The sequence below is a fragment of the Ictalurus punctatus genome, chromosome 25, assembly GCF_001660625.3.
Source record: "Ictalurus punctatus breed USDA103 chromosome 25, Coco_2.0, whole genome shotgun sequence".
Lineage (NCBI taxonomy): Eukaryota > Metazoa > Chordata > Actinopteri > Siluriformes > Ictaluridae > Ictalurus > Ictalurus punctatus.
The window spans coordinates 17,103,289-17,114,707 of NC_030440.2; the positions used below are offsets into that span (position 1 = coordinate 17,103,289).

Here is an 11,419-nt window from a genome sequence, read left to right on the forward strand (position 1 = left end):
ACCGCGTGTCGTTACCTGGATGATCACCGCTTGATGTGTTTATGTTTTGTGAGAGTTCTTCACGAGTCCCTTGTTCGTCCTGAGAAATTAAACCGCCCACTGTTCTTCAGAGAAATCCTCCAGGTCCGGCACATTCTTTACTTTTCCAGCATCTTCTGCATATCTGACTCCATCTTTTCACACCGAGGACGACTGAGGGACTCGTACACGACTATTACAAAAGGTAGGCAACACGATACATTAAGAGCCAGGGGAGGGGGGTGTAAACTTTTGAACAGGATGATCTGTGTAAATTGTTATTATTTTGCTTAAAGACCTTGTTTTTTAAATTATTTTTTATTTAGTACCGCCCTCCAGACGCTAAATAATATAGTTAACATGTCTCCCAGAAGACAGAATACTAACCATTTACCCCGATCATCCTGTTCAAAAGTTTACACCCCCCTGGCTCTTAATGTCTCAAAAAAAGACTTCAAATCATTTTAAAACGATCCACTTTACAACATTTTTGTCCAGATTGTGCAGCGGTAATGAGAACCTCTGAACTACATGGACAAGATGAGCAAATCTCTCACTGAGCCCAGCTTTGACAAGTTAACACCTGAGATGTAGGGAACTGCTGCATCATCACATGTGTTAGTGAAAATGCTAAAAATAATACAAACTCGTTATTAACACCACTCTCTACAGCGCTGCAGTAACAGACGATCCTTTCAGTAGATAAAAAAAAAAAGTACTAACAATATCATCAAACAAAATGCAAACTGTTTTCTCATGACCTTTACCGTATTGGGCCGCACTGCGACAGACCTGGGAGTGGAGGCTGGTGCACACCACGACATCGTTTAGTTACTGATCCTCGGATAACGGCCTACAGTTCCATTGTATCCTATCATGGCATAACATCATTCCATCCTATCAGGTTCTCGCCGTGTTCTGATAAACACAGACTTATCAGTACAACCGCTCGTCTGACCCGTTGATAAACCGATCCCACGCGCTTGTCTCTTCTTTTCTTTTATTGTGCTGTGATTTTTATACTTTTTAAATATACCACTGCTCAAATGCGCATTGTTCTAATACGTTATTGTTCTACTCCACATAAACAAATGTTTAAAATGTGTGTAACTGTTGATTTGGTGACGTTTCCTATAAGGAGACGTTTCTCTCACATTTATGAGGGAACTGTTGAACTGGTTACAGCTGCTATAACGTACGTGATAACAGGAAATAACTTGTATTTTTGGATGTTACTAAACTATTAAACTATTAAATGTAACTGTAAATGGATAAAATCTAAACCAATACTGATTCATTACTGAGCCAATACTGATTCAGTACTGATTCATTACTGAGCCAGTACTGATTCATTAGAATCAATACTGAATCAGTACTGATTAATTTGTAAAGTAATATTGATTCAGTACTAAATCAATACCGATTAAGTACTGATTCATTACTAAGCCAATAATGACTCAGAACTGATTCATTACTAAGCCAATTCTGATTCAGAACTAATTTATTACTAATCCAATACTGATTCAGTACTGATTCATCACTAAGCCAATAATGGTTCAGAACTGATTCATTACTAAGCCAATACTGATTCAGAACTAATTTATTACTAATCCAATACCGATTCAGTACTGATTCATTACTAAGCCAATACTGATTCATTACTAAACCAATACTGATTCAGAACTAATTTATTACTAATCCAATACTGATTCAGTACTGATTCATTACTAATCCAATACCGATTCAGTACTGATTCATTACTAAGCCAATACTGATTCATTACTAAACCAATACTGATTCAGAACTAATTTATTACTAATCCAATACTGATTCATTACTAAGCCAATACTGATTCAGCACTGATTCATTACTAAGCCAATACTGTTTCATTACTAAACCAATACTGATTCAGTACTAAGCCAATAATGATTCAGAACTGATTCATTACTAAGCCAATTCTGATTCAGAACTAATTTATTACTAATCCAATACTGATTCAGTACTGATTCATCACTAAGCCAATAATGATTCAGAACTGATTCATTACTAAGCCAATACTGATTCAGAACTAATTTATTACTAATCCAATACCGATTCAGTACTGATTCATTACTAAGCCAATACTGATTCATTACTAAACCAATACTGATTCAGAACTAATTTATTACTAATCCAATACTGATTCAGTACTAAGCCAATACTGATTCATAAATAATTCATTACTCAGCCAATAACTATTCAATACTGATTCATTAATGAGCCAATACTGATTCAGTACTGATTCATCACTAAGCCAATAATGATTCAGAACTAATTTATTACTAATCCAATACTGATTCATTACTAAGCCAATACTGATTCAGTACTGATCCATTTTGAGAAGAAAGGGCATGAACCTAATATTAGAGTGTATAAATGTATAAATTATGAAATACTGGCTGCTGTCACTGAACATTATCATCATTATTTTAAATGACATGTATTATTAACAGCACAGCCTGAGTGTTTTTTACATTGTTCACTGATTCTGAGTGGAATTTTCCAGTGTTTATGACACATACTGTCAGGTGAGTGAGGGGGAAATGAGTTTATTTTGAAGAATCGGCCGGACAAATCCGAAACGTTAAGCGAGAGTAACATCTGTGTCACATAAGTTGTCACTTGCTGAACGAGTGAAGAAGGAAACATAGATGAGCTGATATAAAAACAGGAACACACTTGCCCTCGGCATTACACACAAAGATCAAATCCGGGGGGTCATCTAACAAACTTACCAACAATACAACTTCACTGATAGACATAAAAACACCGCGTTTGTGGAAACAATAATAAGAATTAATGCCAAACACAAACTCTCTTCTTTAATAAGAGCTTGTGATTTAGCAAGCTAGCAGTGTCCAGCTAGCTTGCCACTGTTTTTGTGTGATGCTGTATTGTGTAGCTAGCTAGCTTAAACACCGAGTCCGAAATCAAACATAAACATTCTGAATTTGTAGAAACAAACTCAATCTTTAAGCCAGACTATGTTCAACTAGTGCGTGTGTGTGTGTGTGTGTGTGTGTGTGTGTGTGTGTGTGTGTGTTTTAACTAGCTAGCTATCAGTTGCCAGCTAGCTTGCCATTGTTTTTGTGTGATGCTGTATTGTGTAGCTAGCTAGCTTAAACACCGAGTCCGAAATCAAACATAAACATTCTGAATTTGTAGAAACAAACTCAATCTTTAAGCCAGACTATGTTCAACTAGTGAGTGTGTGTGTGTGTGTGTGTTTTAACTAGCTAGCTAACAGTAGCCAGCTAGCTTGCCACTGTCTTTGTGTGATGCTGTATTGTGTAGCTAGCTAGCTTAAACACAGAGTCCGAAATCAAACATAAACATTCTGAATTTGTAGAAACAAACTCAATCTTTAAGCCAGATTATGTTCAACTAGTGTGTGTGTGTGTGTGTGTGTTTTAACTAGCTAGCTAACAGTACCCAGCTAGCTTGCCACTGTTTTTGTGTGCTGCTGCGTTTCTTGCATGTTTAGAAACAAACTAATCCATGTTCAACTAGTTTGTGTGTTTTAACTAGCTAGCTAGCTAAGTGTTTGCTGTTGTATCTCTTGCCGCTCTTACAGCTGGATATAACTGCTGTTACTAATGCTGTGCTAATGTGCACATGATATTAGCCATGCATTAGCTAGCTAGCATTAGCCAATTTAATGACTAACCTACAGTAGTGAGTGTGCTGAATGCTTTTATACATGATTACAAAATGACAAAACTCTCTAACCATAGTGAATTATTTATGTTTTGGGGCACTTTCGCTTGGTGAACACGCTCCACTTTTAGAGAAATCTCCTTTTAGGGAAGACAGATCTTCCTCTCCGAGTTTTTAAATATTTCTCCAGCCGCCAAAGAGCCCTAATGTAATCAGTCCTCAAGGAGAGCCGTAACGTCTGCCGTCCATCTAGCTCTTATTTAGACAAATCCTCCAGGACTGACAGATGGAAGAGGACCGTCTCAGTGCCTTCATTATAACCACTTATAATCAATTTCACACTGTCACACACCGCCCATGGGCTCAGATTAGCGAAGTCAGAGCGAGAGGTGCTCTTTAAATAGTACCGAACTGTTCGAAAACTTGTGTATATTAAAGACAACGACTACATTTTTACTTAAACGTACATGTCTGCCCGGATCAGGTCGACGTTTTGGCCTAATAACTCTTGATAATGCAAAAAGACTATAAAGAAATAAATACATCCCATACAGTATACGGCATGCTTAATATCCATCTATACGTGAACATACTGACGTCTAGATCTTCTACCCACCACAGTAGCTGTTGAATGGTGGATTCTGATTGGCCGGAATGTGGTGTCGAATACTTTCCATTCATTTGAACGGCAGCTCTGACAACAACATCAACTCGTTCACCGGGACTTGTAGGCCGGACGCTCCGCGTTAAACGGATCGGAAAGAAAACGTGTGGAATCGCTGATACGGTGAAGTTTTCTGTAAGAAGACGTTTATTTAACGTTGACGGACGGAGTCTCCAGTGTCAGCGGTTTGTTGACATTCAGGGGTAAAGGTGTAACTTTATGAGTTTTCTGATATCTTCGATAGAGAGAGAGAGAGAGAGAGAGAGAGAAAGCTTTAACGTAAACATGAAATGTAACTAAAAACGGATAAAAACTATCGCTTGTCTTTCTTAAATAATAATAATTTAAAAGAAAAAACAAACTTGAACACGCTAGCAGTAATTCCACTTCATCATCACACCATCCTGTTCTTGATTATTTTCCCATAACGGCACAACAGTGTGTTTTATTTCTTTTATATATACACACACATATATATATATATATATATATACATATATAAAATCAGATGGAACCGGATGGTTGCGATCCGCACCACAGTTCACGGACAGAGGACGACAGAGCCTGCTTCAACTGCGATAACAAAGCGTATCTCTCGTTCTTTCGCTCTCTCTTTCACTTTCCCGCCGCCCTGTATTTGATCTCTCTCTCGCTCTCGATTCGGGCCGCCGCACATACGGCGCCCCAGAGCCTCAGGAGCTGTCCCTCTGGCCCATCCTCAATGGACCCTCTGTATTCTCTCTCTCCATCTCTCTCTCCCCTCCCATCCCATCCTTTATGACTCTTATCTGATTGCTTACTCTTCCACACCACCCGGCTCTCGTTACACCTCTGTACACGATGGCCTCATGCAGTTCCTCATGCTGTAACCTGACATACGCTTACACGCCGCGTCATAACGCCCGGCTCAGACAGAGGTCCTAATAACCAGCCATTAGCAAGTAGTAAATTATTCAAGCGGGGGGGAAAAAAAAAGAAAAAAGAAAGTAAGAGCGAGCGAGAGAGAGATGAAGATCGGGTAGAAGAATAGCAGCTCCAGACCTGGCTGGTTTTTTGTTTTTTTAAACGGATTGGGTAACTCATAAGCCGAGTCGGTGTTTTGATTCTCTATCTGATTTTTAAATTTTTTTATTGTGTGTGATTTCAGAGCCACGTTCAGGGAGGAAAAGAGAGAGAGAGAGAAACATCGCTAAAATTCCAAAGTCGCCAGAACGGAAGTTTATCGACCGCATCTCCAGTACAGCGCCTCACGTAAACATGCACTCATATCACTCGCTCACACACACACACACACACACACACAGCAGAAAGGCTGGCCTGTCTAATGGCTGTCAGACCACACCTGTTCAGATCCTATGTAAAATTTCTGAAGCACCTTGTAGCATCTCACCAAACTAATGATTGATATCAGTGATAAAAGGTGGCGTGGCGATTACTCTTCCCGTTCCCAGCCGGAATTTGATCATTTTCCCCAAACTGCACAAGTCCAGAAGTGTTTATTCCTCGAATACTACAGCAACTTCGTGATGACTACAATCTCTTATTTATTAAAGACACCAAAACATCCTCATTTTTATCCGTTTGACGTTGTGAAACGTCCCAGAAACAAGACGTGTCCTGTTCTCACTTACGTTATAGCAGCTATAAGCAGTCTTTCCCTCACCAGCCTCTTTTTAGCTCGCTCTCTCTCTCTCTCTCTCTCTGTCGAAATGAATAAAACCAAAAAACACGTCGTTATTATACATTTCTCCATACAAGCTGTGTTACTGTTAAACTAAAAAAAAAAACGAAACAAAAAGGAAATCATGCATTATAGCTTTACTCGTCCAGTGTACGCGGGCGAGACCTCGACGCCGCCGACGCCGGACTGCGCGAGACGGGGACGGGAACTCAAAATGGAGGAACATACAATCATCTCAGTGTTCATCGTTGAACCCCTTCCACCACAATACCTCTTTCAGACTACTTACACACTTGCGTTACAAATTTTCATATCTGACATTCCAACGGCAAAACCGCAGCGTTGCCAAAAAAAAAAAACCTTAAAAAAAGACCCCCGGGAAAAAAAAGAAAAAGAAAAAAAAGAGAAAAATCTCAGTGGGCCTCGGGGGTTCAGAGCAACACGTGAAACGGAGAGAACCGGGCTCATCATCACGGCGGGCCCACGAGTGTTTTCAAACTCTGCTAAATTATTCAGGATTATTGCGGAAATAGAAAGCGAATGAAGCATTATCTGAGAAAGGCCATGACGAGTATTAATACGCCAGACCGAGCTGAAAAATATTACAAGCACATGCAGAGCCAGACCGCACGGTGTGGCAAAAATGATGGACTTATCTTTATTTTTTTTTATTTTTTTTACGTAGGTTAGTACAGGAAGTAAAGTCTGGAATCATTAACGACTCGTTTCAGTTGTTCAGAATCGATTCCTTCTTTTGAGAGTCGATTACTCCGTTTGTCGTGCGCTTTGACCGTTGAAACTTTTTTTATTTATTTTTTTATTTATTTTTTTTTATTTTTTATAAAATTTTTTATTTTTTTTTATTTTTTTAGGCATTTGAATGATCTTTATGTGACACATGTATGCATCGACAGTGATACCGGTATGAGGGATTCGTCCAAAGCCTTCGTCATTTACTTATATTCAGAATGATTCAATCCCGACATTCAGGACCAGGCGATACGACGTGATATGAGATCGGCCGAGCGACCGAACAGACCAGCGCAATCTGGACCCGGCTGATTCCAGGATCGATGCTGGACGTCAGAGCAAAGCAGACTGCAGACCGTCTTCCGGGAGGAACTCCAGAATCGCTCTTTCAAAACCAGTCCTTCCAGGATTTCGTGATTTTGCAAATGTACGCAAACTCGAGCAAACTCCGCGGCATCGCGAGGAGCGCGTGACGTTTCAAAATCACGGCGGATTTTCCGCGGATTCCGATTCACGCGCGTCGAACGCGAGGGCGGCTAAGAAGGGCTCGTTTACCGACAGACATCACCGCGAGAGACCGTGCGAGACTATTCGATGCGATTGCGATTTCGCCGAGTCGAGTAGTTTCACACACACACACACAAAAAAAAAAAGCCTCAAAAAAACAACACACGTTGTATCGCGATTTTTTATTTATTTATTTATTTTAAAATCCGCACTAAATTTCAATCGTTTTCGGCCGCAACGATCACGAGATCCGGTACGGACTAGAGACGGGTCTTCCCGTGATGATATCCGTAAAGCCGAGTCGACGGAGTATCTCTGTGAGCGACAGCTCACGTGCGGAGCGAAAACGTGAAGCCGAGGAGGAGTTCGTGGCTAAACGAGGAGCCACTCTACCCCTCCAATCTGGATCGGGCTTGTTTACAGAAAACCGGTTCTACTTTTAGATCAGTGTCTGTGTTCCCGAGGCTCTCGAGATCACAGCTAGCACTTGTAGCCAGAAACAGCGGGCGCACGGTACTATATTCATATCGCCGCTGATATCGTTATCGCCATCAAACACCAGAAGATATCGCGATATAGTTAGAAGTCCATATCGCCCGTCCCTGATACGGACTGCGACGCGAGTAACTCTCGACTGAAAACGTAAGCGTGTTTTACTTACAGCTGTACACAAGTGCAGATTTGCAGTGATGCTTCCCTCTTCCCCCAAACCACGCCAGTAAAATAAATAAACGCGCCCCCCCCCCAATACCACCACCCACAACAACCCCACATCACTAACTACATGTGTAGGTGTTTGTTTTGTTTTTAAAAGCCTTCCAGACCTGGTTAAGTTTAGCTTTAACACCTTTCTATAAATACGACGCTTCTCAGCGCGGGCGTATCAGCCGAGGTTTCCAGTTTTGAGATGTGCGCGGATGATGTAAATAAGCTTCCCGAGCCGCTGTACGAGACACCATTCTCTCTGTTCTGTCACGTCGACTCCGTGCGGGGTTTTATTTTTATGCTTTTATTTATAAACCCGCCATGCTGGGTATAGTCCGTTGCTCCCGCTGGGATTCCCGATTCTCCGACTGGCACAGCGTAATTTTACCCAGACCCTGCATTTCCATAAAGGCGTGTCGTTCATTATATGTCGGTATGATGTCAGAACATCAGTGCGTGGGATTTAGCACAAGATATCAGCGTTACTGTAGTTACTCATACTGTAGTTATTCCGAGTAGCGCCTGTATCTGTCGTAATATGCTTTCAGATGAATAATCAGCCGTGTTTACGGGAAGTCTTGCCACGTCTCGCACGTGTGCTGCGTTGTCGTGTACTAGACCCTCGCTTTGTTTCCTGGCGTACCTTTCGTCCTTGTTTACGCTCGTTGAACCTTCGCCCGGATCACATTTGACATTTTGCCGAGATCTCTACTAACACCTTCGGCGCACGGGTGCCTCCAACTTCCCGTTTAAACTCGTCTGTCCCGGAGATGTCGGGGAAAAAAAACCGTAAAAGCGACAGCTTTACTTCTGACTGTTACGAAGCGCTGACGCTGGAGACTCCTTCCGTAAATGCTAGAGAAAACGTCACTCTATCAACAATTACACACGTTTTTGCGTGTGTGTGTATGTAGATTGTTGGCTATACAAGATCCTGTGTAAGCTGTTGCTATGGAAACGATAACATGTCAGAACGAGCGCATTAATGTAAACCTGTGACACTACTGTCAGAGGTGCTGACCAATCAGATTCGAGCGCTCGGGCAAATATATATATATATATTTCTGTGTTTGTCTCAGATTCCCTCTGCGAGGCACGTTTTATGTTTTCCTCTTCAAGTGCACTCATTTAACAGCATGCACTGCTTCTAAACGAGCTGATAGTGGAGTCAGGTGTATTATGGAGCTGGGAAAACGGCGTAAATGTTCCGGGGAAATGAGAAAACCCAGATGCGGGACTGGTAAACAGCGAGGAAGGAATGTGCGAACAGACACGTACACAGTGAGACGACGTCCGTGGATGAGGTTATCAAACATGGAGGAAATCTCCCATTATACGTCTAATCCGACACCACGGTGCTGCTGAAACCCTCGGGGAATTTGTAATGGTTTTAATGGGAACTGTAATGGTCCCGGTGTGTCTCTACGGGTAACGCGTTGCCGTCTGTTGGCGGAACGTTATGTCTAGTGGGTACCATTAAGGGTGCGAATAACGGTAGCGGTTTTAATGGTTGGCTGATGGTTCGTCATGGTATTTGAAGTGGAAACCATTAGAATTTCTGGGATGGTTTCTGTTGTGGGGTTTTTTTCTTTTCCAGCAGGGACTTTTGTTTAACATTAATTTAAAAAAAAAAGAAGGATGCAGGAGTATAGGACGCGTAGTTGGTGTAAAGTTGGAGATTTATGGCTCGGACTACACACACACACACACACACACACACACACACACACACACACAGTGATGCTCCAAAGTGTCATGAGAAAATTCGTCACGCACTCAAAAGGGTACTAAGGGTACCTTTCCTTGTTGCTGCACCTTTTGTGTTTGACCAGAGAAGGTAAAGCTTTATCCTAAAATCTAAATTAGGGGTCAGTTATGTTCCTTAAATGATTTTTAGAGGTACACATTTCCAGGTAGGTGTGATGAGGGTACCGCCCCAGTGACAGGGCATGGTACAGTTCAGCACCTGGTTTCTTTCCCTGAGTCTATATTGCAGAGTCATTTAGACGCAACCTGCGCATCTCCTCCGCGCGCGCGCGCTCGCGCGCACACACGCGCACACACACACACGTCGCACTCGTATTTATTTATCTTTATTTAGGAGGCGCGCTCCTATGTCTCCACGGCGCCTACCTTCGCGTCCTCGGGGTCATCGTCGCCGCCGCGGGTCTCACTCAGGTCCGCGGCGCGCTCCTCCTCGGCGCTCTTGGCGTCCTGCTGCGCGGATGTGCTCGCTCCCATCCCGGAGGGGGGAAAAAAACAAAACAAAACAAAACAAACAAACAAACAAACCCAAACAAAACCGGCACGAACTCGTCCACTAGCTATAAGTCGCTATCACAGAGCAGGAAATAAACCAGCAGAACAAAACTATAGAGCAGCGCGAGCAGCGGCGCGAGCAGCAGCGCGAGCCTCAGTGAAGGTCGTCTGGTTTCTAGAAGGATGAAGTCGGCTGTGTCCGCAATCACCTTTTCAGGACGCCTCCTCCCTTCCAGACCCGCCTCGCAGCATCAACACACAACAACTGGAGAGAGAGAGACACACACACACACACACACACACACACACACCCAGCTCCGGGCTCCGGCTTCGTCCCAAACCGCACACTACCCTACTATACAGTATGCTGAAGCGTTAGGCCACTACAGGTCCCGTACTTCTTCATGCACACTATCCAGTACGGTAGTATGCTGTTTTGGGACGGATCCTAAGAGTCACTTTTACTGATTCGATTCTTTCGAGCAAATGATTCGAGTTTTGCTTTGATTCGTTCGATTTTCAATAAAATAAATAAATAAATAAAACAAAATAAAATAAAAACCCCTCTGCAGCAGGTTATTACAGCAGTCAGGAATAAAACAGTGCGTGTGGTGCTGTTATGGGAAAATAATCGACATTGGGTTGGTGTGATGAAGGGAATAAATGGATTAAGGGGAAGGAGGTGAATAATAAAATGACGAATAATACGCTGTGAGCTTAAGGGGTTGAAGAGTAAGGAAGGAATAAAACCTACAGAATCCCGCACGCTCCTACGGAAAGGCGATCAATCCCACACGTGCCTACAGAAAGGAGATCAATCCCGCACGCTCCCATGTAAAGGAGATCGGTCCCGCATGCTCCTACGGAAAGGAGATCGATCCCAGACTCTCCTACGTAAAGGAGATCGATCCCACACGCTCCTATGGAAAGTAGATCAATCCCGCACGCTCCTACGCAAAGGCAATCAATCCCACACGTGCCTACAGAAAGGAGATCAATCCCGCACGCTCCTACGTAAAGGAGGTCGGTCCCGCATGCTCCATTCGGAAAGTAGATCAATCCCAGACTCTCCTACGGAAAGGTGATCAATCCCACCCGCTCCTACGGAAAGGAGATCAATCCCAGACGCTCCTACGGAA

At 42.7% G+C, this 11,419-nt stretch overlaps 1 protein-coding gene across 1 annotated transcript in view; it reads right to left on the reverse strand.

Moving 5' to 3' along the window:
* akap12b (A kinase (PRKA) anchor protein 12b) overlaps positions 1 to 10,554 on the reverse strand; it is a 62,029-nt gene extending 51,475 nt beyond the window's left edge. Inside the window, exon 1 of the mRNA XM_017455504.3 lies at positions 10,155 to 10,554. Within this exon, the coding sequence (XP_017310993.1) occupies positions 10,155 to 10,262 (108 nt within the window). The 5' untranslated portion in view covers positions 10,263 to 10,554. The remainder of the gene's footprint in view (positions 1 to 10,154) is intronic.
* Positions 10,555 to 11,419: the final 865 nt, after the last annotated feature.